The sequence below is a fragment of the Rhinoderma darwinii genome, chromosome 11 (assembly GCF_050947455.1).
Source record: "Rhinoderma darwinii isolate aRhiDar2 chromosome 11, aRhiDar2.hap1, whole genome shotgun sequence".
Lineage (NCBI taxonomy): Eukaryota > Metazoa > Chordata > Amphibia > Anura > Rhinodermatidae > Rhinoderma > Rhinoderma darwinii.
The window spans coordinates 81,981,921-82,002,984 of record NC_134697.1 but is presented as its reverse complement, the minus strand read 5'-3'; the positions used below and the strand labels follow the sequence as shown (position 1 = coordinate 82,002,984).

Genomic DNA, 21,064 nt, shown 5'->3' with positions numbered 1-21,064 from the left:
CCCCAGCTCTGACTAACTTTCTCACAGCGTCTGCTGTGTGGACTGAAGGTCAGTCTGTCTATTCGTTCCTAAGAGAGGCTGGACGCGAGTCGCATAGGAATGAATAGAAAGATTGACTTCCGGTCCACATAGCGGACTGAACATCAGTCCAACAGAAGCTGAAATTACAAGATAAAGCGATCAGTGAGATTTCTAAACCACAGCATCATTTATACCACCTCAATTACAAACGGGGGTACCCAAAACATTTTTGCTGGGAGTGCTTCTTTATGTTCGGTTCTGTTCATATTTGCATCATAGCTTCCTTATATAATAGAAGTCATGGCGCCGTAAGGGTCAGTTCACACGTTACGTAAATACTGTGGGTTTTCCGCAATGGAATTAGGTGCGGAAAAACCGCAGCAAATACAGTAGAGGCAAAGTAGATGAGATAAAACATATATCATCCCAAAAAAACGCTCAGAATTTGATTGCGCAGCAAGTCAATTATATTTGCGTAAACGCTGCTTACTTGTTGCGGGTTTCCCTATTGAAATCAACGGGAGGGGGGATAAAACTGGCAACAAATAAAAACGCAACTCAAAAAAAAATATATACATCTTATACTTAACCAGTAGTCCGTGTTACTTCCTCCAGGCCGGCCTCCTGGGATGATGCAGCGGCGGTCAAATGGGATAAAATGGCCTCCTGGGATGACAGTTCACCCCATGTGACCGCCGCTGCAGCCAATCCCAGGCTGCAGCGGTCTCCTGGGATGAAACGTCACAAGTCACAGTTTGGTGCGGTTTTTCACACGGAATTCCCTGCGGCGCACAGAGCGGATGTGGTGTGCGCTTTTACGCAGCGTATCCACCCCGTGTGAACTCAGCCTAATGGATCAGTTGTAAGACAGATCTGAACAAAGACGGCCCCCCACTGACTGTTACTTATAGTGGGGTCCGTCAAGGTTTCTGTAGTTTTGATGGCAAGAATAGTAATGCACGCTGCTCTCTTCTTGCGGTCAAAAGTGCCCTAGTGCAGGTGTGAACAGAGCTTCTTAGTTTTTGTGATCTAGTTTCATTGTGGTAGAATTGTTGCTTTATAAAAGAAAATAAAGCTTTTTTTTTTTCTTCTTCCGAGCTATTAGACCTAAAAATATTGTTTATTATTTCTAGGGTTCCAGCAGTGGGCCCACAGCAATCAGACATGCAGCGCAACGCTCTTATGATAGACCTAAAGGGGTATTATCAGAAATGATCATCTATTAACAGGATAGGGGATAATTCTCTGATCTCTGGGGTACCTACCGATCACAAGAAAGGGGGTCCCAAACCTCCTCACTGAACCTCCTGCAGCGAGTGGGAGCTTGAATGTAGTGGCTGTAGGGCATGTGCCTGCGGCTCTATTCAATGTCTATGAGAGTGACTGAAACAGGCGAGCACTGTACTCGGCTGTTTCCATCGTTCCCATAGACTTTGAATGGAGTCGCAGGTGAATGCTCGACCGCTGCTCCATTCAATGTCCTCCCCACTGCACCTGAGAAGTGAGTAGGAACAAGGGGTTCAAGACCCCCATTCTAACGATACGTAGGGGTCCCAGTAGTGGGGCCCCCAGCAGCGAATTATCACCTATCCTCTGGTACAACCACATTAAGCTTAAAGGAACAGTGTCATCACAAATTATTTTTTTATATGTTAAAGATGTTAGTGCTTTATTAAAAACGTTTATATTCATTTGTGTGTTTGTGTTTTACTTTTTCTTATTTTTACACTTTTTCTTCCCTATGGGGGCTGCCATTTTTTGTTCCATTTCTGTGTGTGTCGATTAACGACACATACAGACATGGAATACGGCAGCCACAGTCCCATAGGGACTGCGAACGGCTCCCGTCCCATTGACTGCAGTGTACGGCGTCTGTGTGGGAGCTGCGCATGCGCCGCTCCCACACAGTCCAATTCGAAATTGGCGCCGTCCGGCGCCATTTTCCTGTGGACCGGAAGTCGCGGCCGGACAGTAATATTACTACTTCCGGTCGCGGCTTCCGGATTTGTGCACTTGGACCAGCGGCAGCAAACGGAGCGGACGGGCCGGAGGGAGCCGCGGCGGCAGGAGCAGGTAAGAGATTTCAATGTATGTTCGTGTTTGTGTGTGTTTACTACTGTATGTAAACCTACTACACTGTGTGTTAGCTCCAAAAATGGCGACACACAGTGTAGGAGGTTACACCGTTCAAACCCCTCGTTTATCCCGGCACTAGCCAGGATAAAGGAGGGGGGGATGCTGAGAGCTCACTAGAGCGAGAGCTTTTTACCCAATTTTGCAAAGCTGCAATTTTGGGGACAGCTCCATCTAGTGACCAAAAATGGGTAGTATTATAAATTAGAATTAATTTATAATATTTCCTGACTCGTGAAAAAAATAAAAAAAATTTGAACAATGTTTAATCACCCACACACTAAATGTTTAATTTTTTAAAAAAAAACATGTTTTTCTGGCAACACATTCCCTTTAATAATAAGCCATGTTCTGTGCACTCACCTGTTTGCAGGCCAATGTTACACCTGCATTGGGATTACGGATCTTGTGTCCCTCATCCAAGATGATATAGTGCCAGTGATATTTTAGCAGTTCTTCTTGCATTAAGCGTACATTTGAGTAAGAGGTGACAAGAATACCACGAGCGGTGCCGATTTCCCCAATTAATTTAAGCTGAAAGACAGAGAAAGACATTTGCAGCCAGAACAAAAACTCTCTTTAATTTATAACTATTATTAGGGCTAAGGGCAATTATCACCTAAATCAAAATCACAATTAATTGAACATGTAACCTTCATTACGATTATTGAAAGATTATATAGACCACACCCCTTTTTGCATGCCACACCCCCTATTTGCATGTTACGCCATTGAATATTTATGCTGCATATTACTGTATATAATATACCCCCTGACACTGCCCCCACACAGTATAATGCCACTATAGTTGTCCCCACACAGCACAATGCCCCCATAGCTGCCCCCACACAGCATAATGCCCCCATAGCTGCCCCCCTAGAGTATAAAGTCCCACAAAGCTGGCACCATACAGTATAATCCCCCATAATTTCCCTCCACACAGTATAATCCCCCCCATAACTGCCCTCGACACAGGCGCGATGACGTCACTGCCTCATGTCCGGCTATACATAGTAAATGATAGAGGAGGGACTTTATGGTCCCCTGCTCTACCATTGGATTCCAGAGTATCTGTGTCCTCAAGATGCAGATACAGTTTAAACCGGGAGAAAATAATTAATAAAACCTAAATTTGCAAGATGACGTCAATTAATTGCACTAAATTTCGATTAATTGCCCAGCCCTAACTATTAGTATCAATTAACATGAGACAGACTGGGCGCACTGGAAAAGAAATGGCAAAATTTCTAATTTGTCCTGCCAAAATAACCGAATAGCAAAACAAATTGACAAAAGTCTCAATATAAGCTGCCCCCGTCTGAAATATCTCTGAAATAATGTGGACTGGTCACCTTTTTACCAACAAAGCTCCCGGTTTCGTGAAGTACAGCGACACGAGAATTAGGCCACCAAGTATGAAACTCCTTCACCCACTGGTGCATGACAGTGGCGGGACACACAATTATACTAGGACCCAGGCCTTCATATCTGAAAAAGACAAAATATAATAAGCCCTTAGAAAGCATATATTATTACACATCCGGGCCTCTTTTTTAACTCTTTTCATGAATTCTCCATAACAAGTTCCTCAGGCAAAGAGCTCCATAGTGTCACTGCTCTTACAGTAAAGAATCCCCTTCTATGTTGGTGTAGAAATCTTCTTTCCTCTAGACATAGAAGATGCCTTCTTGTTAAAGTCGCAGTCTTGAGTATAAATAATAATGAGATAGATCTCTGAATAGCTATGTAGAAATACATCAATCTTCAATACAGTCACCAATCAGCAGTCTTTTTTCTAAACTAAATACCTCTAATTTTTGGGTGCTGTAGTTCTTTGAACCCTGTCAAGCTCTACCATGTCTTTCTTGTTCACTGGTGCCCAAAATTGTAGGCACTACTCCATGTGGGGCCTGACTAGTGATTTATAAAGTGGTAGAACCATGTTCTCGTCTTATCCATCTTCGCCCCTTGTGATGCATCCCATGCATTGCGCTCGTTCTGGAGCGATCAAATGATTTTGAGTTTCTGCAAAGCTACAAGCCCTAAAGCAAGAGGTGATCATGCTGCAACGTCTTTCTATGGTATGCTGCTATACTACTGATGTGTTGGTGGAAAGTATGTCTAACTAACACAAGCTCTAGCAACACCAGCATTTTGGAGGGGGAAGACCCTGCTGGGAAGAATGATGGACACAATAACATGAAGAAGACTGAAAAAAAACACAAAAAAATAAATAAACCAAAACAAAACTAATCTTCCAATAAAAATTAAGTTCCCGGAGTTAAAGGGATTTCCCCATCATAAGGCTGTAAACTGATCTGTCAAAAACAAAAATGTTACTTTCCGTTGCATTCAATCTGGTATCAATCAGTCTGTCCGTTTTTTTTTTTTAAATTTCAACGGACCCACTAAAACGGATACCACAACGCAGATGTGATCGAAGCCTAAGTGGTGGTATATCACTAGGACACGCCTTCACTTACAGATCAGTGTAATCAATGTGAAGCAATGGGATCCCTAGTGATCGCTAGAACAGACCGGACACAGCCCTTCTTTTTGGATTAGTTTTTTTGCACAGCTATGCTCCTCATCCGGCCCCTCTGGAGGACGAACGGTTATTTTTTTTATTATCCATGATGGGACTTACAATTACTTTGTATTTTAGAGAAGCATTGCTATATAAACACAATGAAAAAACAACACACAATGTGACAAAGGAAATTGACAATAGTAAAAATATTACGGTATGCTTGTCGAGGGTATGCTGGATCTAACCACATTGTTACGACTAAGTCGCCACTTTTTTTTAAGGATAGAGTAGACCTAAAAAAAAACATCATCGATAGAGCGTCCCCTTTGTTAAAAAGTACATCAGTTTTCAAATGTTATTAAAAATTTTAACATGAAAAAAGACAGAACAAGGAAAAATAGGGGTTAAATTATTTTTTTTTCTCAGTGCACAAAAAAATACATATATTATTCATTGCATACTTTCTCCAATATATTAATATTCGCTTAGCTCCAGTGTATTCATGACATATCCACATCTCTGTTACCAAAGAAGGTACCAAGCAGTCAGTGGGAAGACAAATGCTGAATCGAAGACACAGATGCGCAAGCCAAGAATTCATTACTAGTGTGAGCTCTTTAATTTCCTGTGCCCTGCAATTCCCCTCCCTGTCATAAACTGACTTTAAAGCAACCCCCTCCTCAGTAAGCGAATTAAAGCAGCTATCTAATTGAAATGCGGTGAATAATTCAGCAGGTCCGCCCTCCCTGTAATAATGGTTATGAAATATTCATGGGCGCTTCAGACTGGCAGTCTACAGGGCAGCCACTTGCCTGTAATCAGAGCCTCGTGTCCTTATACGGCTGTAGCTCAAGCCTGCCAGGAAGACAATTATCTCGATGGTTTTGCCCAATCCCATTTCATCTCCCAAAATGCCTCCTGCCTGTTGGCAATGTAGTTCCCACAGCCACCGAACACCTGTCTGCTGGTACCTATAGGAAAGAATGGGATGAGTGAAAACATGGCACAGCAAAGAAAAAAAAAAAAATCACCATATATAAGGAAAAAACATAAAACTATACAAGTACCAGAACTTTGCATTTGTCCTAACAATGTGAACTCCCAATTTTGATGAAAAAGTGATTAAAAAGCGATTACTACGAAGCATGAATTCCAGTGTGTGAAAAACAATTTAGTATTCAAAGAGGATCTGTCACTAGTTTAGTATTGCCCTACCTCCTAACTTATCTAATAGGCGCTGTCACACTGATAATACTAGTGAAGATTGTGTCCCAAAAAGTTTATTATTTTAAAAGTTATGAGCTTATTTCTAAATATGTAAACGGGCCTTTATTAGACAAGTGGGCGTCAATACCAGCAATTCTCCTGAGGAGGAGCTACCGCACAGCCTCTGACGCTGTCCAATCAGCATGAAGCTGCTTCACACAGTGTGAGAGACTGAGGCTGGAGGGAAGGGTGATCACTTCAAATAACCATATCTCAGGCTGTGGACCACCTAGAACAGCGGTTCTGGTATCATATGAAAGAGGAGATTCTAATCTTTCATATGCCACCAGGATCTGTTCTGTGAAACAACCGGAGGTATCACCAGTTGAACACACTGTCAGGAATGGAGAATGCATACTATATGTATAACAGTTCCCATTCCCGACTGTGTCTTTGACTGGCGATACCTCCGGTTGTTTCACAGCTAGAACTGCGATCCTGCAGTCCACAGCCGGAGATATGGCTATTTGAAGTGATCCCCTTTCCCTCCAGCCTCAGTCTCTCACACTGTGTGAAGCAGCTTCATGCTGATAGGACAGTGTCAGAGGCTGGGAGGGGCTCCACCTCAGGAGAATCGCTGGGGTTGACACCCACTTGGCTAGTATAGCCTCATTTGCATATTTAGAAAGACGATCATAACTTTAAAATAATAAACATTTGGGGACACAATTTTCACTAGCATTATCAGTGTGACTTTCTGACAGCTAGCTGACCTTTCATAAGATGACCCATTCACTGCAGCAAAATGTGACTTGTTAATGCCCTCACTGAAGATCCGAGCATTTATGTAAACTTTTGTAGGGAATTTATTATTATTTTTTTAAATAAATCAATGTTTTATTTAATTTTTAACAACTTTTGAAATGGTTTTTATTAAAAATGTTTTAAAGAGGCTCTGTCACCAGATTCTGAAATCCCTATCTCCTATTGCATGTGATCGGCGCTGCAATGTAGGTAACAGTAACGTTTTGTTTTTTTAAAAACGTTCATTTTTGGCCAAGTTATGAGCTATTTTATATATATGCAAATGAGGTTTGAAATGGACAACTGGGCGTTATTTTTTCGTTATGTCCAACTGGGCGTGTATTGTGCTTTTAACTGGGCGTGTTTACGTGTATGACACTGACCAATCAGTGACCAGTCAGCATCATACACTCATCTCCATTGATTTACACAGCAGCGATGTGCAGCCACATAAACAGAGATTAACGTTACTGCAGTGTCCTGAATACACATGAAATCCAGCCTGGAAGTCGTGTATTCAGAATCCTGACACTTCTGAATCTTTTCTGTGAGATTTCTAGCAAGCCATGCGTAGTCTCGCGAGATTACGGAGGTAACGTTTCCCTTGCTGCAAATCTCACAGAAAAGAGTCAGAAGTGTCAGGATTCTGAATACACATGACGTCCAGGCTGGATGATCATGTGTATTCATTATCAGGACACTGTAGTAACGTTAATCTCTGTTTATGTGGCTGCAGATCGCTGCTGTGTAAATGAATGGAGATGAGTGTATGATGCTGACTGGTCACTGATTGGTCAGCGTCATACGTAAACACACCCAGTTAAAAACACAATACACGCCCAGTTGTCCATTTCAAACCTCATTTGCATATATATATATAAAATTGCTCATAACTTGGCCACAAATGAACGTTTTTAAAAAAAAACAAAAAAACGTTCCTGTTCTCTACATTGCAGCGCCGATCACATGCAATAGGAGATAGGGATTTCAGAATCTGGTGACAGAGCCTCTTTAAACTTTTTGAGATACAGCTTCTATGTAAGCTGTATACATAGAAGCTGTATCTTGCGGTGAAAGCCGAATCTTTTTAGGTAAGAGCAACTGACGGCTTCCGCGAACACTGGTCCTGCGCGTCTCTAACACACAAGATCCAGGTATTATCGATCACTTTGAAGTTCATTAGCTGGATTCTGCATGTCATGTATAACACAGGGATAAAATTCACAGAAAACAGACTTTAAAGTGGTTGTACCAGTATCGACAATATTTGTCCGATTACAGAGACCCCCACCGATCATGAGAACGGGAGTCCCTAATCGACGTCCTCCTCATTTAGGGGACGCTTTAACAGAGCGGTGGTCAATCATGCGCCCGCCACTCTATTCATTGTCTATGGGACTGATGGAAACAGTTGAGCTTTGTACTAAGCTGTGTCCGCCATTCTATTTGAAAGGAGCGGCAGCGCACATGCTTGACCACACCTCCATTCAAAGTCCTCGCAGTCGAGCAGTGAGGAGGAATGGGGGTTTGGGACAGCCGTTGTTGTGATCGGTGGGGGTCCCAGCTGTGGGTCCCTCAACGATCAGACAATTATCACCTTTCGTGTTGAAAAGTGATAATTGACAATTCTGCGACAACCATTTTAAGTAAGGAGAAGAACTGTCAAAACTGCTCATTTGTATGAAAGCAATCCAACAAGAGAGAAGGATCAGCCAAAAATTATTTAAACATGCCCAATCCTTTCCTTTGTTCCCCTGGGGGTGACTGTCAGCAGCATCTCCTGCGGACCCTTTTGAAATAATCACGTCCGACCAATCTATGCATGCATATTATAAGGGAGGGTGGGGGCAAAAAAGATGGGCTTACGTAACTGAAAGATGGTGACAAATGCTCTTTAACCTCTTCCCGCCCACACCCCGTAAATGAATGGGTTAAGGGATTGGTCCTTGTACCTGTTAATACACATGCTGAGTTTAATGGCACTGTTCGCTCCTGCACACTGACAGCCCAATCCTGTACTGTGACAGTGAACTGAAATAACAAGTTCCTGACGTAAAAAAATAAATAAAACAGTACTTATATTGGGCCCTGTGTTTGCTTCTGCATTCGGGAGGCTGCTAGGGTACCTCGTTAAGTTATTAGTGACATCACAGGGAAATTTTACTGAAGATTCCGCCGCAAAACTCAGTTTCCTATTCATTTCAATTAGAGTCGGACGCTTCTTATTCCCGCTCGCTGATTATTTCAGCTAGCGGGAAAAAGAAGCGTCCCTCTCGATCTTCAGGCGGATTCCTCCTGAACCTCCCATTGATATCAATGGGAGGAATAGTTCTGTGGTGGATTTTGTTGCGGGACTCGCCACGCAAAATCCGCCGAGTGAACTAGCCCTGATACAGTGAACAAAATTGAACCAATTTTCCACGTGACATGAATGCGTTTTTTATGGATGTCAAATGTTCAGGAATGAATACATTCTTGACAGGTAGAATGTACATTACGCCAATCACAAAATAACGATCCCCCATGTACCAATTTTAGTCTGTTCTACTGCAGCCCTATCTACTTTGGCGCCTTTACTAAAGAAATTCTGTGCTTAGGCAGCGCTATAGCGACATTTATATGTCACACAATGTACAGATATTTTCTCTAGAGCAGACTTACAAAATAAAATAATATCATGTCCTATTTTAAATAATAATATAGACCTATAAGTCCCGCAAAAAAAAAAAAAAAGATGCAAATATTTTTGGGAAAGACTGCGAAACATTAAAAAAAATTTTCACCTTTACAACGCAGCATTCCAAAATGCTCTTGTCATGAAGACCCAACGGTCATGAAAGAGTTAAGCAGCATTTTCTCCAGAGACTTCAAGTACATTTAGCCTGGTGAGACCATGACGCCAAAAAGGGACCTCTTTTGTAAGACATTTTAAAGGGAATCTGTCAGCGGGTGTATGCTGCCCTATCTGACGGCAGCGTAAAGTAGTGACAGAAACCCCGATTCCAGCACTGTGGCACGGACTTCGCAAAATTCACTTTATCTTCTGTGCCTGCCCAATGATTGACAGCTTTCAACCAATGCTCAGTATGGGGATATAGCGGTCAATCATCAGTGGGAGGGAAGCTGCAGGTCATCTATACACGCTGCAGGAGATAAAGTCCATTTTTTTTAACTACTAAAACACCGGAATCAGGGTCTCTATCTCTAATTTTTGCTGAGGGTCTCAATGACTATTTTATGCTACCCTTATATAGGGCAGCATCTACCTGGTGACAGACCCCCATTAATATACTGTACAGCGGCTTATAAGTCATCTTGGTCTCCTGCAACCATAGTAGACGTGACGACCACTAATGGCAGCCATCATAGTGCCCGCAACTTGCCTGAGACCCTAAAAACGTACCTAAATCTAGGGATGCACGATGCATCGAAACTGTTTCGATACTGTGCATCCCCAAACGGTTTGATACCGTTATTTCATGTATTTCGATACTAAGCATGAATGTATGATAGTATGAGAGTGTATTGCCGCGCTCCTGAGTCCTGACAAGTGCGCGCTGTCAGGATGATGCGATGCGGCCGGCACTGCACTAATGAGCGACAGTACTGAAGACAGAACATGGCGGGCGCACTACAAAACACCCCCAATTTCTGTCTTCAGGCCCTGAACCACGGCTTATTAGTGCAGCGCCGGCCACATCTCCTCATGCTGACCGCGCACGCACTTCCTGTCAGGAGCGGGGCAATGGCTGTATTACACAGTCGCAGCCCCGCTCTATAACGGCGGAGATCAGAGAAACCTCTCATCTCCACCGCTATTCCCCTGAATGCTGCCATCAAAGCAGACTGCAGCATTCAAGAGGAAGTGAGAAGGGGGATGCCCCTTGGATCGCGTCACAGGAATCCCTGTGACGCGATTGAGGGCCATACCATATATGGGCAGACAGCCCAGGGTCCATTGAAGGATGCCAGGGCTGTCCTACCATATTTCCTGTTGTTAGGGCATACTGAGGTATGTCCTAACAACTGCCTGTGTACTATCAGTATATAGATCTATGCCTGTGTACTATCAGTATATAGATATATGCCAGTACATTAAAGTTTAAAAATAAAGTAAAAACAAAGTAATATTCAATTTAAAAAAAATACACGTACGCCTTTTTTACAATAAACATTAAAATAAGTCTCAATACATAAAATATACACATATTCGGTATTGGCGCGGCCGTAATAACCTGACCAACAATTTTTTTGCATCATTTATGATGTGTGCGCTGTAAAAAAATAAAATAAATAAACACTGCTTTCTCTCACTTATTGTGAGGCACGAGGTGCGATGAATTTAACCTCCACGTGCCTCACATTAATAGTAATTAACCCCATCACGTACCTTACATATTAACCCATTATGACTGAGAAACATGATGGGGTTAATTACTATTAATGTGAGGCACATTCAAAATTCATCATCACACCTCGCGCGTCACATCAGAAAACGGAAGAACTTTATTTTTTTATTACTGTTGGCGAAGTATCGTTTTGGTATCGAAATCGCAATACTACACGAAGTATCGGTATCGAATTCCAAATTCTGGTATCGTGACATCCCTACCTAAATCTATGTGGAGTTTACACCTGCTGTTGTTTCATTTTCCCTACAGCTCTGTCTGGGTAAGTGCTAGAAATAATTTTGTTTCTGTCCTTCTTAAACCGGAACGATCTGGACAAAAAGCATCATCAGGTCCCCCAAGAGTTGTCACGACCGTGCTGTAGTGCATGAAGTTGTTAGAGGATGGATAAAGAAACAGGATGGTAAATGGTCAGATGAATAAAACATGTGATGACCATTAATAAACAATGCTGCATCCCGGGCTGCCATCTAGGAGGGCCTTCTGGAATAGCACTTTACCATTTATTGGGTTGGACTTGTTTATAGCTCATAAGCTATCCTCGTACTATTTATGGGCAGACGTGGACCACTGGCTCCGTATCACGTGTATTAAAAGTGTCTCGCAAGCGTGACAGTAGCTTCTCAACACAGCATATAATCATGGAGGGCAGTATGTAACTGCAGGAAGCCTTTATCATGTGATCCACATCAAAAGCTGTGATGGACTTGGTAGTCATATGGCGACTAGACTTAAAGGGGTTGTCCGAGATTTAATGACTTTGTGTTAATTGTAATTTATAAATGTAAATACATTGTAATAAACTTACATTTTCCAAAGTGGCGCCGTTTCCAGATCCTGCCGTGGGGAACTTGACGGGTGACGTCACTCTCTGCTGCTTTGTTGATCTTGAATTATTTTCCGGGTATACGACACGTCACTTGTGATGTGGTGTGTATCGGCTTGTTCTGCTTCACAGCCCGTAACGCGCATGCGCTGTCATTGCTGCTCTCGCGGTCCCTGCTGTTCTCGAGATAACAGCAGGGGCCGCGCATGTGCGTTACAACAGAACAAGCCGATACACACCACGTGACAAGTGATGTGTCGTATACCCGGAAAATAATTCAAGATCAACAAAGCGGCCAGAGCCAGTGCAGAGAGTGACGTCACCAATGAAGTTCCTGCCATGGGGCTCTGGAAACGGGGCCACTTTGGAAAACGTAAGTATATTACAAATGTATTTACATTTAGAATTTACAAGCATTAACACAAAGTCATAAAATCTCAGACCACGCCTTTAAGGATAAATATACCTGATCTGCTCTGTGTATTAATAAATTGGACAAAAAAGTAAATAAAAAAAAAAAAATCAGATAAAGTAAGGCCACGTTCACACATTGTGGATTCAGTCACAGTTTATGTCCGGAATCTGTGCCGAAATCCAGACAAAACCCACACTGTGATCGCCATGATTACGTTATGTGATTTTCATTTCTTGAACATGTTTTTCTTGTGAGTGGCTTATGTAAGAAGTATTTCTGCCGGCAATGCATGCGCATAGGGTATAATATGCCCAATTCAAACGCTTCTAAAAAAAAACTCGCTGAAAAGCCGCAGGTTAACTTCACTGAACCATGGAGTGAATTTGCTTGCGGATCCGCATGCTTTTCGGCAGCAGAAATCCAAGTTTCATCCGTGGATTATCTTCCAAAGTCCACAGTGGATTTTCCTAGTGTGCAAATGCCCTTAGACTTGAAAGGATAGAGTAGTACTCACTTGTACAGCTTTTTCCAGAGAGACCCTGGTATGCAGAAACCCTCATCAAATTCCACATCGCTCTCCTCAGACTCCTCTGCCGCAGCACGTTGCTCTGCCGCCTTAGCTTGCTGTTTCTGGTATTGCCTGAAAAAACAATACAGTTGAAACAGAGGATCTGTCACTAGTTTAGTAATGCCCTATCTAACGTAATAGGCTAATGTAATAGGCGCTGTCACACTGATAGAATACAAATAGAGATGACCTCCTTTTTTCAAAAAGAAAAAAAGAAACACAGACAAAGGTGAGGTTCATAACTAATTATCACTCTAGGTCGCCACAAATGAGGGAGATCTTCAAGAGATATTGGCCAATTTTACTTAGGCCTCATTCACACGGCAGGGTTTCCCGGCCGGGTGCCGGCCGTTCATAAATCGTCCGGCACCCGGCTGCATTAGAAATAATAGACCCCTAATGGGGCTATTCACACGACCGATTTTTTGACGGCCGGGAAAACCACCCGTCAAAAAATAGGACATGCTCTATTTTCGCCCGGGTACCCGGCCGCCCGGCTCCCATAGAAGTCTATGGGGCCGGGTAATACCCGGCCATCACCGGGATGTGTCCCGAGTGACGGCCGGGTTTCCCGGCGCTTGCGCTCTATCTCCTCCTCCTCACAGTGCAGAGTGCATGTGAGGAGGAGGAGTTGATGCCATTCTGACGAATGGCATCGCTGTACACGGTGTGGCAGGGCCGGGGTGTACAGCAGGTGGAGGGAGCGCTGCGCTGGCTCCCTTCTCCTGCTTGTTTTAAAAGAGCCCTGGCCCGGCGACACCTTCGATGGCGCCGCTAGCAGCTGCAGCAGCTGCTGCTACTACTGTAGCGACGCCACTATAGCAGAGCGGGGAGGTATCTCCCTGCTCTGCTATGTGCTAGCCGCACTTTAGCTCCTTGAAGGAGCGGAATCCCCGTGTGTTCGGGGATTCCGCTCCTGGACAGAGCGCTTGATGTCTCTGTCCATATCTGGGCAGTGACATCAGGGGAAACTCCTGAAGCGGAATCCCCGAACACATGGGGATTCCCCTTCAGGAGCTGCCGCTGATGTCACTGTCCGGATCTGCCCGGCCCGGCACGGATGCATAACTTTATGCAAACCGGCCGGGCAGAATGGCCAATTTTACCGGCCGGTACTTGGGCTCGGACGCGACCCGATCGTGTGAATCCCGCCTTACGGACCAAATTCTTGCAAACTATGTAACTAGGTATCCCAGTATCACTGCTAGACGTTCAAAAAATCTGAAAGATCATCTAGTGAGGAGCCACTATGACCCGATTACAAGAAAACATCCTTTCGGGACGAAGGGCGCGAAATGGGGGTGCTCCCCTTGCGGACGTTGTGTGGCATGTCCCAATATCGAGAGAACAACAACTTTCGCTAATGTGACAGGTACAAAAACATATACCATAACACATCCAATATCATGCACTACGAAGGCAGTAGTGTACTACGCAACTTGCCCATGCCCTAAAGTATATGTCGGTCTCACTTCAAGGGAACTAAAGGTGCGGGTAAGGGAGCATATGTCCGACATTAGACGAGCAGCCAACGAGGAAGCTGTGGAAACCTTAAAACCGATACCACGACATTTCAAGACACACCATTTCTGCGATCCAACCAAATTGAAGGTGAGAGGCATTGATCACATTGTTACCAATATGAGAGGGGGTGACATTAAACAAAGACTAGCACAATGTGAAGCACGCTGGATTTGGACCCTTGGGTCAATGCATCCACTGGGCCTGAATGAAGCCCTGAATTTCGCTCCATTTCTCTGAACCACTGACTCCTTGCGGGTCCAGGTTTTTTAACATGTTTTTAATTAAATTGTTATTTTATGTACATAATTGTTGTAATCTTGTTAACTACCCTCCATTTTGTCCTTTCAATTCTTTAAGGTACATAGACACGCAGCTATGTTTGGACTCATATACAGATGATATTAGAGGCCGTGGATACTGGAAAAGATCAAAATAGGATCCATGTTGTTCAATATGCATCTTTATGTATGCTCAATGGTCAGCTATCATGTATGACTTGTCCTTGTGTTTCACCTACACGGACATCCCCTGTTGGGAGATGAAAGTGGACTTCTATAGTTATTCATATTCACACACATATATTATTACTGTGATTTGCGTGCACACAATTTCTGTGTGAGCGTTCTCATGGACACATATTGCCATATAGAGCCTGGTTAGTGCATGTATATGTCCATATCTTTGATACATTGGTGGCGATTATCGTTACTATTAATGTATTTATAATCTCTGGTAATTATGCATGCAATATTCTTTATGCATCACTAACTTCCAATCTTATATTTAATTACCTTTTCGGATATGGACATATATCTTTGTACTATCCTTATTCGCTAATTGTCACAATTCATAATTATGGGTTTCTTTTCATTCACATGTTCTTTTAATGTGTGTTGTTCCTTTGTATATTTTTGTATGCCGTTTTTTTGTTACCATCGATCCCTTATGATACATATTGTATATTTATTTATTTATTTTTCTTGGATCGTCTGATTTATTTATTCATTCATTTACTTTATTTTTGTATGCACCGATTCACTTATAGTATTACCTATTGTCTCCATGAGACAGAGATTTTGTCCTGTAAACACTATTTTCTGCTGATATTGAGCATTGATATGATGCACCTTGCTAAATGTATGCATGTCCTTAGCGCCTCGATTTGTCCTATATGGATATACATACGTCTTTTCCTATGTTCTACACTTGCTGCCGTTTCTGTGTTCCCTTCATTGATCCAGGGGGAGGGGTGTGCGCTGGCTGTGGGTGGGGGAGTGGCTCACGCACCTTCGGCCGAGGCTCCAATCGCGGCGGGACGTGGGCGGCAGTGTCAGACACTGCCGGCTCACGTCCGCTGCGATGACTCGGATCCGGAAGTGGGGCAGTAGCCATCTTGCTACCCCCGGCCTGTCGCCATTAACCATCTCTCGCTGGCCTCACTGATTGGGATCACATTTGATTATACTAATATATAAGGGAGGGTCCCGCTGGGAAGACGCCACCCCAGGACGAAGGCATCTGCCGAAACGCGCGTCGGGTCTGGCGTCTCCTCCATGCGGTGATATGAATCCGGGTACGTACCATTACATTTGCTATCTGACTCTTTTGGCTGCTTATTGATTACATTTAGGCTATATCTTGGGCATATCAGCCCTCTGCATGTATTGCTATCTGACCTGTCTTTACTTGCTGTACTTTGACACACATGTATTGTGTCTTTCTCATAGGAAGCATATTGCCTCTGCACACCAGCACTAGCACCTTATATACACATTGTTCTCTATAAATCATGTGGATATTAGCCTACTACTTTTAACCTTAGCATCCATGTAATTGGGTCTCTCCATACATGTTCATATCCCACTAGTATTTTACATATCCTGCATGGGTTGACGCCTTTTTACATTGTATGACTCATTTTTTAATCGTTCATGTATTTGTTCATTAATAAAGATGTTTTTTCTATTACATATGATGTTTGAGTTGTACTTGACCATTTCCTCTATAGGTTGTTTAATACTAGTGAAGATTGCGTCCCAAAACTTTTATTAATTTAAGTTATGAGCTTTTTTTCCCCCTAAATATGCAAATTAGGCTATACTAGGTAAGTGGGTGTCGCCACCAGCGATTCTCCTGAGGTGGAGCTCCTCCCAGCCTCTGACTGTCCAATCAGTATGAAGCTGCTTCACACAGTGTGAGAGACTGAGGCTGGAGGAAAGGGGGATCACTTTAAGTCATATCTCGGGCTGTGGACCACCTAGGACAGTGGTTCTGGTGTCATATGAAAGTCGAGATTCTAATCTTTCATCAGGATTTCAGCTCTAGCGGTTAAACGACCGGAGGTATCACCGACTGAAAACACAGTCTGAAATGGAAGCTGTATACTATATTATCACTCTGTGTTGCTGGGGAGTGAAGGGGAGAAGCTGTATGCTGATTTTTCATACAGAAAACATTACACCGCCCAGAGTGAAAAGATTGAGTCACCTCCCATTTGGTAAGTACAGCCAAATTAGCATATTTAAAAAAAAAAATGCTCATAACCTTGCAAATAATAAACATTTTTTAAAACAAATCACACCGTAGTTACCAGCATCATAGCGCCTATTAGATTAGTTAGGAGATAGGGAATTAATAAAGTTGTGACAGATCATCTTTAAAGTGAATCTATCATTTTCAGTAGTACCGATTACAATTCAATCTACATGTTATAGCGCTAGCCATCTTTCCTACGCCATCTATTGGGCAATGGTGGTAGTAAAACTTTACAAATCAATCACTGAAAATACTGTGCCCGAGATCTATTTATCACATTAGGAAAAATGTGGTGAAGCGGATGCGTCTGAAAACATCCCAATATTGAGGCTAACCAGATATTATTTGTCAAGTTGTTATATGCATGTAATACAGCGCGTGCAGTACCGATCCATGAATCATCCTACCGTATGCGATGCCGGTACAGCCCGACGTCTCCATCATCTCTGCGCTGTCTACCCTTTGATGGACGAGGAGTCTCTTCATCTTCATCAGATTTTAGCAGGAACTCCGGATCTATGCCCTGACTGCGCGGCCTTTTTGTAACTCTTTTCCGCTGGAGAGGTTTTAGTTCATAGTCAGAGCAGGGGCTGTCATGCACGGCTTCATCCTCCTCCTCCTCCTCCATGCTCCGTTCTCTTTCATCGGGTGAATAAACCGACCCCTCACTATCATCTCCCTGACTGCCTTGTGCGGACAAGGGATCTGTTTTTTTCCGTGGGATTCCCGTCCTGCATCGAGTCTGCAAGGCTTTGTTCTGTAACTTTCTCATGTTTTTCTTCAACCTTTTCTCCGCAGATGGAATGGAGGTCATTTTTTTCACGGATTTCAAATCTCCGCCATCCTTCTTCGCTTCCGGCTTAATTCTCTCTTTTTTCAGCTTTTTAGGAGTAGAGGGACGTTTCCTCTGTGCTGCCATTTCTGCTTGATCGGCAAGATATTTCTCGAAATCCGAAGTGTCATTTAGCATCAGCTTTCTTGGTTTACGTTCCTCTTTTGGGGGTATCTTGGTGCCAAAGGGAGTCATCTGCCCTGTGCGGATGAGCTCTTCCCACTCATTATCTTGGGAGGGCATCAACATACTGCCCAAAGAAGTTGGCAAAGCATCTGATAAAACAAAGAAACATCTACGTGGATATGATTTACACTCTTCGCAGATTATACGGATACAGAGTTTGATAAACCAACGAGACACATGAACGGATGTTCAGGGCTCACCATCTTCAAGATCGTCTATCTGCTGCCGCTCAGGATCGCTGTCCTCCAGGTTGGCACCTAATGCTGCCCTAAGACGTCTCTGTTTAGCCTTGATTTTTTTCAGCTGCTGTTCCTGAGGGGGTAAAAAAACAGAGAAAGTCTTTTACAACGGCATGAGCAAATCTCTCATGATCAGATGCACAAGTTTACGCCACCATTTATGCCGACTCCACGTGCGTCAGACGGCCCTAGGGTCATTTCAAAGTATCGGGGGCAGCCTGTGCATATATAGGTTGCCTGGCAAACTCACCGCTAGTCATCCCTGTGATACTGACAGAGCCCCCCCCCCCTCACTTTACACCTAATGTATGCCACTGTGGACTATGGTGTACAAAAGGTCAAATGTTGGAGGTGAAAGGTTTCGCTGATATAGGTCGTTAGAGAAGAAGCTTCGGCTGCCGTTTTCTGTGTCTGGACGATCACTAAGACATAAACGTGCAGAGACGATCTCCTAGCCCAGACATATATGCCGCAGTTTAGGAAGATGGTTAAAAGACTTCTCCAGGATTGTGTCCATATTTAACGTAGATTAAAGGGGTTTTCCAAGCTTATGAAAAACAAAAGGACTATACGTGTCTGAATGCAATGCTCCCAACGTACAAGTATCACAAAGAGGGACAACGGTGCGTCCCGGCAAATTTTCTTATTTTGAGCCATGCCTCTAATCCCACCCGATCCCCGCCCATACACCCCCGCTTCAGCCCACGCAGTATCATGCTCAAATAGTGCCTCCTACACAGTATAATGCCCTAATAGCTGCCACCATTTAGTATACTGCCCCATAGATGCACCTATACAGTATAAAGCCAACAAATGCCCCCATACAGTATAATCCCCACATAGATGCCCCAATAGCTGCTCCATACAGTATATTGCCCCATAGCTTCCCCCATACAGCTTAATGCCCCCATACAGTAGAATGTCCCCCTAGCTGCCCTTATACAGTAGAATGTCCCCCTAGCTGCCCTTATACAGTAGAATGCCCCCCTAGTGCCAGTGCCCTTGTAGATAGTGCCTATGTAGACAGCAGTGCAGTTTTTCATGTCCGAGGTTGCTCACGCTCGTGTGAATGTAGCCTAACAGAGACATTTCAGCTACAGACAGTTCATTAGTGACTGATATTAGCTAGTATACAATTTTTAAAGACCGAAAAGCCATTTAACAATGACCTTCCGTTAGATGATGAACAGTCATTTAATAACGTCACTGTACTTCCAAGTGTGTTTGTATTTACTGTATCTCTTAGACACATTGATGAGACGTTATGGGCTGGACTGTGGTGACCGATGTTCGGGTGTCACTATTGTGCCACCATCTGCATAAAGGAGCTGCGGGAAGGAAGCAATGCCAAAGGGATGAGTATTTAGGCTCTCAGTATCTAACGTTAACAGCAGCCCTCTGAACAACGCTTACCATGGCCGAAACGTAGGCAGACACAATGCTAGCAAGTGGGCACATAGGGTATTATTACATATAGCGGCACGAATATTTTTAGTTCAGGGAGAACCTCATTAAAGGCTCCGTACACCATCAAAACCATTTTTCTAAATGAAGCAACATTGAAAATAATCTAGATTAAAAATGTCCTATCTTTATTTTGCCTACTAGGGCTGAGCAATTAATCGAAAAATAATTGAAATTCAGTGCAATTAAATCGACGAATTTCAGTTTCATCAATTATTTTCTCCTGTTTTAAACTGTATCTGGATCTTCAGGACACAGATACAGTTGAATCCAATGGTAGAAGAGGGAACCGTAATGACCCTGCTCTACTATTCACTACGTATCGCTGGACGCGGGGCAGTGACATCATCGCGTCTGTCTGCGCCGAGCTGCACAGACCAGAGGAGCAACAGGCATCTCCTCCACTCATCATTGGAACAGGGTTAGGTATGTATAATATATTTATTAGGCACTATTGGGGCTGTGTGTGGGCAGCCATGGGGGCATTATACTGTGTGGGGAGACCTATGGGGCAATATACGGTGTGGGGTGCAGCTATGGGGGCATTATACTGTGTGGGGCAGTGTCAGGGGGTATATTAGATACAGCAGGCTCAGGGGATAAATATTAATTCAATAGTGTAGCATGCAAAAGGGGTGTGGCCTAAAGAATTGTTCAATAATCGTAATCGATGTTATATGTTCAATTAATCGTGATTTTGATTTAGGTTATAATGGCCCAGCCCTAGCTCCTATACAGACTTATGCATCTCCCTGGTGACTGCAAACAAAACCTGTGAAAACGTATCCCGCTGCCAGGAAAAACAACCGATGCTGCTGCATGCTTCAGAGGCGGCCGCAGTGGATGTCAAAACTCCGCCCCCATCATTCACTGCTCTGGAGCTATTGGCTATAGCTCAAGGGATCCGACGTCCCCCTACTGACCGCCTTCAAGATACCGCGCCCCCGAAAGCGGGAGGAACTGAACTCCATCACATTATATAGAGCGGGTGGGCAGTGGTCATCTAGGTTTGCAGTCAGGTCTGATATGTATATTTGGCCACAGAGGGGTCATCTTTATAAAATATTTTTGAAGAAACTAGTTTTATATTAAGACAATGTTGTACTTTATGTTTACACAGAAGGATGATCACAATAAAATAAAAAATCCACACAAAACTTCACTAACTTTATTATGTTTCTGCCGCTTCACGGAGTCCAGTTTCCTGCTGATCTCTTTGCAGGTTGCAGCTTGCGGTAAAAGTTGATCAAGGATTTTGTTGATTTGCCTTAATGATGTGAGACAGGAGCTGTGAAGAAAAAAAATGAAAAAATAAAAACGCAATAGCAAATTTGGCCTGGTTGCGGCCTTCATTTTTAAAACTTCACCATAA

The 21,064-nt window shown here is 43.4% G+C and overlaps 1 protein-coding gene across 3 annotated transcripts in view; it reads right to left on the bottom strand.

Annotated features, from left to right (window-relative positions):
- Positions 1-21,064, bottom strand: part of ERCC6 (ERCC excision repair 6, chromatin remodeling factor) — a 46,486-nt gene that overhangs the window by 18,133 nt on the left and 7,289 nt on the right. For 2 of the 3 annotated variants that reach the window (XM_075841836.1, XM_075841837.1), the window contains exons 3-9: positions 20,860-20,980; positions 18,190-18,301; positions 17,379-18,078; positions 12,859-12,984; positions 5,497-5,655; positions 3,507-3,642; positions 2,518-2,688 (exon numbers count right to left, since the gene is read on the bottom strand). In XM_075841836.1, the coding sequence (XP_075697951.1) occupies positions 2,518-2,688; positions 3,507-3,642; positions 5,497-5,655; positions 12,859-12,984; positions 17,379-18,078; positions 18,190-18,301; positions 20,860-20,980 (1,525 nt within the window). Of the gene's footprint in view, positions 1-2,517; positions 2,689-3,506; positions 3,643-5,496; positions 5,656-12,858; positions 12,985-17,378; positions 18,099-18,189; positions 18,302-20,859; positions 20,981-21,064 lie in introns of those variants that run through there. The other variant, XM_075841838.1, reaches the window with a different exon arrangement.